At 55.2% G+C, this 13,184-nt stretch overlaps 3 protein-coding genes across 3 annotated transcripts; 1 reads left to right on the top strand and 2 right to left on the bottom strand.

The window, feature by feature from the left end:
• Positions 1–336: 336 nt before the first annotated feature.
• On the bottom strand, positions 337–3,125 carry CSUI_000817 (n-terminal region protein). The gene is made up of 5 exons (XM_068061024.1): positions 2,718–3,125; positions 2,182–2,275; positions 1,349–1,566; positions 956–1,049; positions 337–642 (listed from the first exon to the last, which is right to left on the bottom strand). Exons 1-5 carry the CDS (start codon positions 2,751–2,753, stop codon positions 599–601), a joined length of 486 nt encoding a protein of 161 aa, XP_067927003.1. The 5' UTR covers positions 2,754–3,125; the 3' UTR covers positions 337–598.
• A 3,712-nt stretch (positions 3,126–6,837) lies between these two features.
• Positions 6,838–8,878, bottom strand: CSUI_000816 (prenyltransferase and squalene oxidase repeat-containing protein). Its single transcript, XM_068061023.1, has 3 exons — positions 8,751–8,878; positions 7,522–8,623; positions 6,838–7,428 (listed from the first exon to the last, which is right to left on the bottom strand). Exons 1-3 carry the CDS (start codon positions 8,776–8,778, stop codon positions 6,873–6,875), a joined length of 1,686 nt encoding a protein of 561 aa, XP_067927002.1. The 5' UTR covers positions 8,779–8,878; the 3' UTR covers positions 6,838–6,872.
• A 178-nt stretch (positions 8,879–9,056) lies between these two features.
• CSUI_000815 (ribosomal protein l46) lies at positions 9,057–12,680 on the top strand. Its single transcript, XM_068061022.1, has 4 exons — positions 9,057–10,185; positions 10,608–10,763; positions 11,671–11,796; positions 12,168–12,680. Exons 1-4 carry the CDS (start codon positions 9,352–9,354, stop codon positions 12,327–12,329), a joined length of 1,278 nt encoding a protein of 425 aa, XP_067927001.1. The 5' UTR covers positions 9,057–9,351; the 3' UTR covers positions 12,330–12,680.
• Positions 12,681–13,184: the final 504 nt, after the last annotated feature.

Genomic DNA, 13,184 nt, shown 5'->3' with positions numbered 1-13,184 from the left:
AAAGAATCCCCTTCCTCACACAGCACCGCCTGGCGACTACTTAGCTTTTCTCGTGTTCGGCGATTGCCCTGGCTCCACGCGCCCGGGTGCGTGTTGTCGGCATGCCGGTGATACTCGCGGCAATCTCGCAACATCAGACTTTGGGGTGGCCGTTAGGTCGCCGACGACCGAGGCTAGCTGTCCCAGCAGGCAAAGTGCGCCGGTTTCCTTGACACGAAACCGGACACATCGAAGCGCAAACGCGAATACAGTCTCACTTCGTCGTGGCGGGTGTACAATGTTTTCGTCAAAACAGCTAGTAACCACAGCACATGCATAGGCTGGTCCACACTGGACACGTCGTACTCAGTGCAGCCGAAATGTTCTTGTCCAGCCAGCACGACGGCTGCGCTAAAGGTCGAGTCGCCGGATGAGGCAATCATGCTACATGTGAGAGCATACAGACAGGGGCTGAAAGCATTCGCGGCTTACGCCTGTAGTGATCGCGAAATGGAGTTTGCTTCGTACACAATGCCTCCGAAGGGCCGACTGACCCCGATCATTCACGTCCTTGAATTGGCCGCAGGGCAGCAACCCAACGACGCCAGAAACGGCCGAATTACTGGCCACTTAGCTTTTTGCCGTAAAAGCTCACAATCGCATCTGCGAACACAGTGGCCCATACGAACCAGCTCGATCCTCAGAGAACAATAGACAGAAGAGAACTGAACGCGGTTCCTTATCCGAACTGGCACGGGGCTCAGCAGACGAGCTTGGCCCACCTTAGCGGTCTGCAAGGTTTGAGACGCATGTTCGGCGAGTTCACTCATATCGGGTTTACGTCCCGGGCCTTCGATACATTACAGACAGCGGTGCACCTCAGCGTCGAAGCAAATCGCAAAAGACAATGCATAAGCGGTACTCGTAAAGGTGGGACGGGCGGCTCTGTGGTGTAGCTTGGAATCCTGTGTCTCACCAAGCTCACTGAGGAATTTAGGTGTCTCGATCGTGTCCAAAAGAAAAGGGTTGCAGATTGTGTCCGCGTATAAACGGTGCAGCCGTCGAAACAACTGCAAGCAGGGGCACAGCGCACATTGGAAGACACTTACGAAAAGTTAAAAACAGCTTGGAGTGTGTCACCTGACGCCCCTTCACTCTGTCCTTACTAGAAAGGTGCCCGGCAGCTAGCTCGGGCGGCCACCTCCAAGCGACGATTTCGGGCAGAGCGAGACCGCTAGATAAGCTGCTTCGTGTGCGCAAAAGGAAGTGGGTCTGCAGTTAGCTGCCCAACAAAAAGCAAAAACGCATACTCTCAGTCGGCTGAACGTTATCCCGGCAAGGTCGCAGTCCGAAAACTTTTCTAGCTCACATTGCGGACGTCGTGTTGATGATAGTGGTTCCTCTGCTCAATGGCAACCAGAATCTTGATTCCTGTTGTACACACGTAGGCATAAAAGAGATAATCCCGGCTTAGGCATAGCGCCGGGCAGATGACTCCCAGGTAACAGTCTCCTGAAGAAGGTGGCAACGTTGAGGCGGGTGCAGTGGGTGGGCCATAAGGTGCCGAGGGAGACTGCTGGTTTTGAACTGCAAACAAAGCAAAACACAGCCAAGCACACGTGAATAGAGACTGCACTGCGACCACGGCTTTTTGCACCCGTTGTACTCAAGCCACCTTATATGAAAGCGGCTACAGCACCTCTGTGAAGCAAAGACGTAACCCGGTTCCAATCACCGAATAAAGAAGAAATGCGCGTCTGTCCTCCCTTTACTCGTCACACAACAAGCAAGCGACGTAAAAAAGCACTTGGCCCAGATCGTGCTTCTTTCCTTGACATAACTGCACGGTGTGTCAGCTGCAAGGAATCCGCTAACCGAATTGGCATCCGCGAAACACTTCAGCACGGATCAGAGCTGATGCCACAGCCGAAAAACAGGAACGGTAACGCTGCCGCGGGCCGGCCTGGTCTCCAGTCAAAGGACTGCGAAACTCTCGTCGCGCGAAGTGTTAGCGTTGAGATAAATCCAGAGAGACCAGAGCCTCCAGAAACAGAAAGGGCCCTTCTTGGATAGTTTTCGCGTGTGTCGGTGCGGAAACTTGACCAGGTGAGAGGGCACGTACGCCGGAACCCACTACGGCGCTACCCCGAATGGGCGATAACGAGAGAGATGGGAAAAGAACAGCAGTAACTGGGACCTCACTTTTTTCCTCGACGATGTCCAAGGCCGCATAGGCGGCGAACTGCATAGACAACTCGTCGTCGGACCCAAATACTTGTAACGAGAGGGGCTCGTTCTGAATTCACAAAGAGCAGACACGTGCCCCGTAAGCACATACGGAAAAGACGACAGAGGCACGTACCACTCGCTCACTATGACCTCTGCAGTTACGAAGGCCCTCGTGTACTACAACTGCTTCTACCATCTAAGGCAGTTACGACCTGCAACCTCTTTCTGTTTGAGGATCGCGCCTGCTTCGGAGACTGACCGTTCGGTTTTCCTGGAGAGCGCGAGGTACCCCCCCCTCTTCATTCTGGCAAGTGAGAACGAACTTTTCCAGCGCAGCAGTATCAAACATGGGGTGAATGTCCACTCCTAAAATGGTGGCCGTGGAGAGAACCCACCACGTGTAGCACGAGTCTGGGTTCTTTCCAGGAGGCGACATGGTGTTTTTACACAAGCTCTAGAACGGCAGCGTGAAATACACTTTCCACACGACAGGGCCGCTGAAGGCTCACCTGTTTACCAACGAAACAGACGCAGGCTACCACCATGATGTAGACGACATGTACACGCCAGTGACCTCGTTCCGTTGTCTAGACAGCCAAAAAAGATATCCCAGCCATCCCGGTTCTTTCTGTAGTAACAGCCAGATTGGGGAACATCGGCTGCGGGCGGTGGGAAAAAAGACGACTGAAGACTGAGGGATTTTCGCAGGCACTCGCAGCCTGATGCGCGGTTGAAGTGACGGTTACGCGTGAAGGGGCGCGAACATCAGTGAACCAGGGCCGAGCCTTGTTGCACCGTCAGTAACAGATGTGCCACCAGCTAGGTAATCTACGGCAGTCGAAATGTTCAGGGGGGATTATCGTTCGTTCGACTGTCAGCAAGCCTGACATGTTCCTGTAGAGAAATATCGCCCAGGGTTGAAAGAAGGCCAGGATGGTGTCTGTTCCCAGCTGCATGCGCAGGCATGCTGACAAGCCACCACAAGACGATTAGAGGGTTCACACACCACATGCAGTTCCATTCGAGAGCGCGCACCACTGGTTGACTTCGCATCTTCCGCCAGACCGTATAGGATGCAGACGGCCCTTGGAATACCAAGGCAGGCTCGCGATACCACTCTTGAGGCTATGCGCAGTGGAAGCCGGCATCCAGTAGTCAGGCGAGTAGGTTCAGCGGAGGTGGGATTTTGTGAGTAAGTCCCTAAATTTTGGACAACGTAGAGATGCTTCCTCTCGATGCATGTTCTACCTGATAACTTACTGCACCTCTTACGGTTGCCTTCTTGGCGGCCACATTCTCGGATTCTTCGGAGTCGAGGCGTGTGACGGTCCGGCTCGTCCTGTCAAGGTCACCTGCAGGGGCGAGACAACAATGGGCGGCGCCGACAGTGCGGCTATGGTGGGACGCTAGATTGTGGCTCTGTCACCGAGGCTCAATATTGCTTCCCGATACAGGCGTTGCCCACGCAAATCCGCCTCCAACTTAAGTACCCCAGGAAGGAAGTTTCTGTTTCCCCGAGCGAGCTGCGGCACTGCAACGGGTTGCGGCGAGACAATTGCACACAGGGTCCCTAACCCTAAACCCTAACACGGTTAAAAACGACTCTGTTCCAACAGCGGGTTGGCCTGGGCTCCGCCACGCCCAGCACGATCGCCAGCAACCCCGATCCACTCTTGACCCGCAACAGCTGCGAGAACACCTAACGCTTCGTTTACTAAAGCAGAACAAGGCCAACAATCAGCGAAGTCGCCCGCAAGAAGTAGCTTATGTTCTTCTCTCTTGGAGAGAAGACCTCGTGTTCTCCTCTCTCTGCAGCAGCTTCCAGTCAAACCGGGAAGAGACGCGTTCTCATCGCCGCCTCCCCAGCGGAGCGGCAGCACCTTGCCGTGTCGACCACTCCAGTAGCACGAAGCTACTGCACGCTCCCGCTGGGCTAGCTCGCCACACGTCTCTTGCGTTCTACAGCCATCTCGACAGCACACCGAATAACCAGCACCAAAAACGCTGCCGGGGTAGCGCGTTCTGGAATGCGTCTGGCCGGCGAGTGACCCGTGCACGTACATGACCCTTGCACCTAAGACTTTTGCTTTGTGCCTTCACTCGTTCTCAGCCAAAGCTTTGTACGACCAGTCAAAGGCAGATGCTGTAGTGAGGAGATTATTCGAAGATCTCGGCTGAACCCCGTACTACCATCCGTTTACGCTACTCCGGGCATGTAAGGCGGGCGGCAGTCCCGGAGTGTACATTGTGACGGCTGTGGCGCGCCGTCGCGCAACTGGCCGTTCGGTGCTTTGAAGTGGTAGTCGCCGGCTGCTAATGGCTCCTTGTGACGAGCGGCAGGTGATTTGCGTGTTGCCTCGTGTCGTGCTATGCAGCGACCGCCGACTAGAGAGGTCCGGTCCGCCTCACGTAGGTTGTACTGGTGACTTGGCGGGACTGAGCAGGCAGCTAAGAACTCCTGCAATTTTCATTTTGTCAGTTACACACGTCGACGGTACTAGCGGCTCGCCATACGCCATGGAAGAGGGCTGTGCACCGTGGAGGAAAGTGGAGTTTGTTGCAAGTATTCGAACCACCCAGATCTCGAGGACGTTTGTCGGCGCCCGTACTTATTAGCATTCCCGTTCAACCTTCCGTTTTCCCGGCTGAGGGTTACAAGGGATCCGAGCGTATGAATCGCTTGAACCAAGTGATCAAGAATGGTGCGCCCGTTTTGCGGAGGAAAAAGAAGTAGACGCCCGAGACTCTCGGGAACAGCGGTCTGCCATACCCTCAACGTCTCCCTCCGACGTCTATACCTCCAGTAAGCCTGATGCTCTTCTGAACTTTCTTGCAAGCAGTGCTTGGAAGCGAAGCTCCTACAGCCAAATGATTCAGCGCTGGCAGGTAAAACAAGAGTAAGATATCTCACTTCAAGCACTTGCGTCGCCTTCTCGGCCTCAGTCTGCGTGTGGTTTGAGCGTGGCATGCTCCTGGCAGGCGGTCGTTCAGGGGGTTGCGTACCTCAAGTGTTTTCAGTTCAGCGGCAGTCTGAAAGGTACGGAGTGGAGGCACATCGGAGTGAGGCAGGCGGTGCCACTTTACTTGATCGTGTTCTGCCTGGATAGTGGCGAGTTCGGAATCTCTACGGGCGATCTCGTCTTTCCCCGCTTTTTCGTGCCTGCCCCGAGAAGAGCGTTAACAGTTCAAGTGACTGTGGGGCGAGCACGCGTACCTTCGGATCTCATCACGCAGCTTAGCGTGGAGCTCTTCAGCTCTCGCATTCTGAGACGCCCGGTCTCGCCTACCTTGCATTCTCTTTAGTCACGGGATCAGCTTACTGCTTCCGCAGCTCTCCGATGAAAATCCTCTGGAGTCAGCGACACACGGCGATGGAGCTGGCGAGCATCTCATGAGCAGCCTGCTACTTACTGATTCGGTTCAACCGCTCGGCATCACTAGTGTCGCCTGGCCGTGCGACAGCTGCCGCTGCAAAAGTGGTCGCCAATCCGGTAACTTGCGTCAGCACGACTTGAACAGTAACCTACCGAGGGCCTCCGCAGTCTCAGCGCTTTTCTGTTCAAGATGCTCAGCGTGGCTGGCTTTTATAGCGTCGCTCAGGCGGCTCATTGCATCCCTAAAATCGTGGATGTCGGCCTGTCTATGCAGTGTGTGGAGTTCGGATTGGGACTTACTCGTGTTCACTCTGCACGTCTGCGCTTGTAATGGGAGACGGTTCCTCTTCCTCTGGATGCGGAGTGTACTCCTCTTCAGACACCGGATCTGCGGCGCTAGCCGCCAAGCATAGCAGACAGAGCAGCCCAAGCTGCAACCAAACGGCACGAGTCTGCATGGCTGAAGGTTTGTACAGGCTGGAGGGTTCCGAGTCGCGTGTTGATGTGCATCTTGCTGACAACTTGATAAAAGAACGGCGCGTACGCTCCGCCGTCGCTGTGTACATACGCCTGTCCCTTCTCAACCGAACAGACTACGATAACAGTGACCGTTGCAAAAAAGCTCTTCTTGTCTGAGAGAAGTGCACCCTGGACTCTTTGGCAGCTTGTTTGAACTGTTGAGGTCCGATGAACTCTAAGGGCCACATTGCTATTCGCTGGTGCAGGCACCTGTGCAACTGCGCGCTGGACGGTGCTGCTTGGACTGATTTCCGCAAGCAATTTGAAACCGAAGCAGCATTAACCGACAGCACCTGGTTACGCCGACGACGGACGGCGAAAAGGGGAAGCCTAGTTGTCTTTGTTGCCATGGATGACAGTGAGGGCGCAGCTGAGCTCCTCGAAGCATGTCCGGACTGTCGTGATGTGCCTGCTGCGCCCCGTGACTTTTTGTTTCCGACTGAATAGGAGAGGAAATCATAGTAATATGCAGCCGAGAGGCTGATCCGCAACTCGGCCCTGCTTCCGCCGCTCCCAGGTTTCTTTTCCTTCTTCCTTCTCGATGATTTGATACGCGAAGAATGTATCGATATCATCGTCTTCTTGGTGCACTCATAAGAAAGATACAAGGCATCCTATTGAGACCGTTTTCCGGGAGCCATCCCGTGCAGACAGTCGGCCCGCAGTTGCGAGGGCTACACAAGAGCCGAGAGCTGAGTTGCTACGTAGTCGCGTCTCCAGCCCCAACGGAGACCTGCCGCACTCCATGAATCCGCCTCCGCGCGCTTGCCGTTAAAGTACACTGCTGTGCACCATGTCAGCAGGCAGGCCGAAAAGCGGGTTGACAGGTTTCACTGCCCTGCGTACGGGCGCATCATTTGCAAGGCGTTCGCGAGTATACTGAAGTTCGTCGGCATGCAATAGGACAGACAGTCCGGCGAGGCCGAAGAAGGTATGAAAAGGGTCTGGAACCCGTTTGCACTCACTGTGTGCCTCCAAGCGGCCCTTTCCTAGGAGAGCCAGGCAGCCTGCGGTTTGAGGTTTGTAGGCTTGACTGTCTTCCTCGTGTTCCGACTCGACTATCGCCTGCCCTGTGCCTCTGAGTAAACCGGTTGCCGACGGGCTAGGCTCACGCTGCGGTTTTCCAGGAGCGCGCGAGATACCCCCCCCCTCTTCATTCTGGCAAGTGAGAACGAACTTTTCCAGCGCAGCCGTATCAAACATGGAGTGAATGTCCACTCCTAAAATGCTGGCCGTGGCGAGAACCCACCAAGTGTAGCACGAGTCTGGATCTTTTCCAGGACGCCCGTTCATCCCGCTCCCGCGCACTTGGCGCCCGGTTAGCCACCTGCACTCAGAACGATCCACAGGGGCAACTTCTGTGATGTCACACATTTTGCGGCCTCACGTGCCTGAAAGCAACGAGCTGCAGAAAACGTACCGTTGTAGAGCACCTTTTGCGCTGAGTGAAATTTCTCCTAGTAGCCCAAGAAGCTGTAAACAGGCAACTGCGCAGAATGTTGTCCCCGCATGGGATTCACATCCAGGAGCACACCCAAATCCACCGTCCGGATTCTGACAGCTGAAGATCCACGCAGCTAGCTTTTCTGCATCAATTAACGAACTGACCGCGCCGCTGATGGGAGCATCCCACACGGAGCTGGCTCCTCGCCTGGTATCTGCGCAGTTCCGTGAACTGTGCAAGCCGGGGAGTGGCGATGAAACTGAAGTGGGTACTTCAGCAGCAACAGCACCTGAACTGAGCAGAGGCTGCCGGACACAGGAAGCCCGTGCGTTGAGCTCTTCAAGAAGGGCGAGAGATGTGACGCTGCACATCGCGAAGCGAACATCTACCTCTGCCGTGCCCGCAACCGAGATGCGGTTGGCGAACGCGCCCGTCTCTGGATCTTGCAGGAGCTGGACAAAACGACGGATCTCGGCAATGGAACCTGGCGAGAGCATCTCGGATTCGAGATCTCCCACTAAGACGAGGATTTGAAGTGCACTAAGAGTTGACAGGACAGTGGCGTCGTAGAAAGCCGCCGGATGGGGAGCAAAGCCAGTCCAACAACCAGAAGGGGGATGACCCTGTAAATTCAAGGAATGCTGCTCACACAGCTGCGTCCTCTTGCAGCACTTCAGAATTTGCAAAAGCTGCTCTTTCTCTCCAGAATGCAAGGGAAGTTCGGCCAGACATACTGGACGGTTAACATGCTCGTCGACGCCTTGGAGCAGGAAGATGGCCGCCAAAGTCCAGTAGATGCCGCTCAGCAAGTACGTTTCCACATCAGCGGACACTCGGATGCCATCATGGAGAAGACCTTCGGGATCATGCTGTGAGATGCAGCTGGACAACTCCCCACCAACGGCGTGGTGCACGACGTCCCGCTCCGAGTTCTCATGTTTTTTGAAGACGTCCAGCCCTTCCATAAGCACGCGGCCTAAGTAGCGTCGGTGCTTCGCCGTCAGAAGGTACCTCGCATTCTCCTGGCGAAGCAAGAGAAGCCGGTCCATCTCAGATCCCAGCAAGAGGTTTCCCTGAACTGCCTCCCACAGTTAAGGCACACACGACCCAATGAGTAAAGTTTCTGATGCCTTCGGACTAGCGAGCGCCTCCCACTGCACCCAGGAAAACGACGTTTTACGTTGCGTCTTCTTCTTCGAACTCACCCAGTTTGTCGGTGCCCACTGTTTGCATCAGCTGTGTGCGATAGTGCCTGCATAATTCACAGCAGGAAGACACGCACCGCCAGATGAGTGCGGGAGAGGTACACTCTGGCAACAGATTGTCATTTCCATTGTTGTTCGATACAGGAGCGCAGGGCCACGACCAGAAACAGGGACAACGGGAACGGGTGTAGCGTCGCATCTGCATGCGCGCCTGCTTAGTGTGCATGTGCATGCGGCTGGAAAACCAGTGAAGCAAGATGTTTGGTCGGGTCTTGGAGCCTGAGCGTACGGCCCCCATTCTCCTGACGGTCTGCCTCGATTTTGACAGCGCGTGGATCTAGCGGATGGGGACGCGACAGCTTGCACGTTACGTGTCCGTTGGGACGCTTTTCTGCTTGGGTTTGGTCGGTGTAGCCCGATGCTGCCTGAATATGCGATCTACTCCACGACTAGACTGCTTCGTGGCGTGTCCCCCTTTCAGCCGGTTCACGCACCCGCCGGGAGGGAGGCCGAGGCGAAGACGAACTTGGAATTTCTTCTATTCCTGTAGATGCAGGGCCTTCTTGTTACGCTTGTCGGTTGAGTAGTACCGTATAACGTCATGACGCTCGCCCGCCAAGTCTTCTCGAGTTCAGTCAGTCGGCTGACTCCGAGCCCAGGGAAACGCTTCAGCCGTCTTGGCAAACCACGCTACGCTGTCTCCCATACAGAGCGACGAACCTGCTTGTACGTCCCCTGCTCACCCGTTCCGTCAGCCGGCCAGGAGGCGTCAATTTTTCAAGTGTCGCACTATTCTTCGGCCCCGCCACCCACGACCAGTCATCACCCTCGACGCCCTGTTCTGGCTTCTCGAACGAGTCGCTGCCCCTTGTCATTCGCTTGTCCTCCGTCGGTGAGACAACCAGGAGGACTCGGTGCATCACTCTGCACATCTTCGGCGCCAAGTTGCCGCCGGTCGCTTGCGACTATCTCACGGGTAGACAGAGCTTGCTCGTCGCCTGCAGTGCCGACAGATGCAGCAAGCGGCTCGTTTCAGAGACTCTCCCCGGCCGACAGACGCTTGTCCCTCTTTTTTTGTAATCCGCCTCCAGAGTATCCGATCTCTCTCCACGGGGGCTATAAGGTTCAAGCCGCCCTGTGCGTTGATCGCCTACCTTTGGTGTACGAAGAGCCGCCGTACGAGAGCCACTGGCGGCAGTTCAAAGCCAAGTGGGAAGCGAGGACTAAGAATGGCTTGGAACTTGCCGATGAAATCACGTTCATGAAGTTCCCGTTCCACTTTTTTGAAACTGAGCAAATTCAAAAACAAAAAGAAGAACTCATCTCCAAAACTGGAGATGCCGAAGTCTCTGAACTGGAGCTTCTTCTTAGCCAGGAAGGCTTCTCTGGCACACGCGCGCTAAAACAGGACAAGCGGCGAGAAGCGGAGCCAGATGTGAGTCTCACGCGACCAGCTCTGAAGTTTTCTTAAACCAATGCAAAGATGTGCATGTTGAGCTCAAGTACGTTTCTGCACCGTGGCGAAGTCCTGTCCTTGTTTAGAATTCACTTGTTTTCATACATCTGATAACGCGCACGTGAACGAAACCGTCTGCACGGGGTCCGTCACTGCCGATGCAGGTTGTTTCCGCACCGGGTGGTGTCTCCTCAGTGACACTTCTGTTGGGGGTGTACAGAGTATGTGCCCGTACCAGCGACAGCAGCTCTCCTTCAGCAGTAAGAACGCGCAAGCTGTGTGAAGATAGTCCAGCTATCTCCGGGTGACTCTACTGATCGCCTCAGATCATAGGCTTTTTTGACTCTCGCAACACGGTGAAATACACCACTTCCGGCCCGCTCTTTTTTTTGACCGTGCAGGACGCAAGCACCGTTGGTACACAGAAGTTAGGACACCAAGGGGGCCTTCGTTCGCTTGAGCGCGAGCCTCGAAAGATGCTGTATTTGATAGTCAAGTACGGCAACTCCTGGCAGTTTCCTCTTGCTGACAGGATCCACGGCCAGTCCATGCGCCGGGTGAGTCGCCAGAACAGTTGAATTGCAGTGCATTTCCGGGTAATCGAGTGAGCCCGTCTTTTTCCGAAGGTGAGCCGTGTGGCGGCGGGTCTTGGGGGATATGCCTTCAGCCGCCGTGATACGCACTCCAGTAGCCGGCCTTAAGGGAGGCGTACATTTAATGCACCCTGCCAGTCCATGATACTGGACGTCTTTCTTATTTCTGTGTGTGTATGTGTCGTTCTTGTATGGCCGGCCTGAATAGCAATTCTGTCCGGGAAAGCAAGCCTCTAGTTCCTGGCCAGCGCAGCACTGTCTTGCCCGTGTGTCGTCCACGTCGCCGTCAAGCTGCTGAACAGAAGTCAGGGTAGTTCAACCACTTCTGCGGTGGCACCAGAAGCACACCGGCTTTCAGGTCCATCCCAAGCTACTTGTTTTTTCACAGGCCAAGGTACACGAGGGACACGGAAAGTCGGCTAGCATCGGGAAGTCGGCTAGCGTCGCCCTTCTGGCAGTCCTGCGACGCGACTTTTCCGTCGCCGTTGCCGGTGTAGGGGCGGACCACCGCGTCTTAGTGTGTTTTTGTCTGCGTCCTGGACGCACTAATACACCACAGCTGTTCGTAGGGCAGCGAAGCTGTATCCCTAGTTGCTGCGCTGTCTTGAGGGTAACAGCACGCCCCAACCGCCGGCACCTCCAGGAGCCGCGCCAGGCGTTCCGTGTGTGACGCTGCGTCTACCCTCGTGTATCAAAGTAACGTCCGAGCACGCCAGTCCTGTACGGTCCGTGCCTCCTTGTTTTTGTAGTTTCTCCAGCACCCTGGTTATTCACAGGCGACCGTTTCAGATAGTCAGTTTCAGTCTTGCAGAGCGTTCTTCATTGCCTTCGTGGTGCGATGATACCCATCCCACCTCGTTTGCCTTCTCAGACGCTGCACCGCCTCTGCAAAGAGCAGCTGGGGGCCGAGTATTCTCCCTTCCACCTTGGCTACTGTCCCTTCTACTACGACAAGCGTACATACAAAGAGCCTAAGTCGCCCGTCCTCGGCCGCAAGGTAGGTCTGGTGTTTGACGTAGTGTTCTCCCGTTTTCACTTCGAGCTGTGCTTTGACAGATTTCAGATCTCGCAGGCACGACCACCAGAGCGGTTGTGCGGGAGATATACAGCCACGCGGTTTTTTCGTTTTCGGGACTCCTTCATGAAGCAGCTACTCCGTAAGGCACTCGGGGGGCATTGTGCGGGAGATATACAGCGACGCGGCTTTTTCATTTTAGGGACAGCTTCATGAAGCAGCTACTTCGTAAGGCACTTGGTGGGCATTGTGGGTACCGACGAGATGGAGCGAAACACTGTCAAACGTTAATGGCCCATGACTCTTCACTTTTATCCTTCGATGAGAATCAAGGCGGTTCTGCTTTCGCGCAGATCTTCTACTACCGCGCTCACCACGTTCCTGGAGGTGCACATGTCAACATTCCCGAGTCGAGCCCCGTGAACGACTACGCGTGGGTCACACGCGAGGAGCTTCCTGCCTACTTATCAGAGCGCAAAGCTCGTGCCGTGCTTCCGGGTTTGATGCTGGAGTAGTGCCCTGCAGTGGCTGGCAGGAGCTGTAGTGGGTTTGATCACAACCCTCTAGCAGCCCTTCCATAATAACGATCCGAGTGCCAGCCGAATTGAAACGCGGGTCGTTTGTGTGAGTGCGGAAGGGAATAAGGTTTCAGCTTTGCAGTCTTTTTTTTCCGTTGAGCTGAGAGCCTCGCAGGCCGCATTCCTCGTTTGTGGCCGGATTGCTCAATCAAGGCCCGCTTGTGACGACGACGGGTGTGAGACCCGGGTAGCTACACGACAAGAAGAGGAACGGTCGTGTGGTCATGCGTCCGCTTGGGAAGAACAGATGTTATTCGTACGAAGCGAGGTTGCTGTTCAGGTGTCGAGACAAGATTCTTATTCTGTTGAAGCCACCGGCGGCAGTAGGTACCGTTTCTGTCGGAGGCCCGTGCACCGGGTGGTCCCCTCATCGCGTGCCAACGTCCGGGCGCAACCAAATGGTTTACATTTGTAGTCGGCTCTGCTTGGACATCAAGAGCACACACGCTGCGGGGCTTCCAGCGAATAGGGCAACGAGATACAGAGCACCACTAGCGGAGAAGTTGACACTCGCTGTCCGAACTGCGGTGAGTCGGTGAGTGCGTTTCTAGCTATACTCGACTTGCGTAGCCTTGTCGTCACTCAGGCTGCCCCTTGTCTTGATCTACGTATCGTGGAAAGACTGTTTCCACCGCTAAACCGCGGGTTGATACGTCCTCCCCATGGCGCTTATCATCGTTCCAAACGCCGCTAAGTACCAACACACGGGCTCGCGCCTTCTCGTTGACAACAGTCGTCAGTCGATTTGCATTCTCCCCTCTTTCACTAACTGCCGAGATTGCTTCAAGCATT

Source organism: Cystoisospora suis (assembly GCF_002600585.1).
Source record: "Cystoisospora suis strain Wien I chromosome Unknown contig_309, whole genome shotgun sequence".
NCBI lineage: Eukaryota > Apicomplexa > Conoidasida > Eucoccidiorida > Sarcocystidae > Cystoisospora > Cystoisospora suis.
This window is presented reverse-complemented; position numbering and strand designations above follow the sequence as displayed.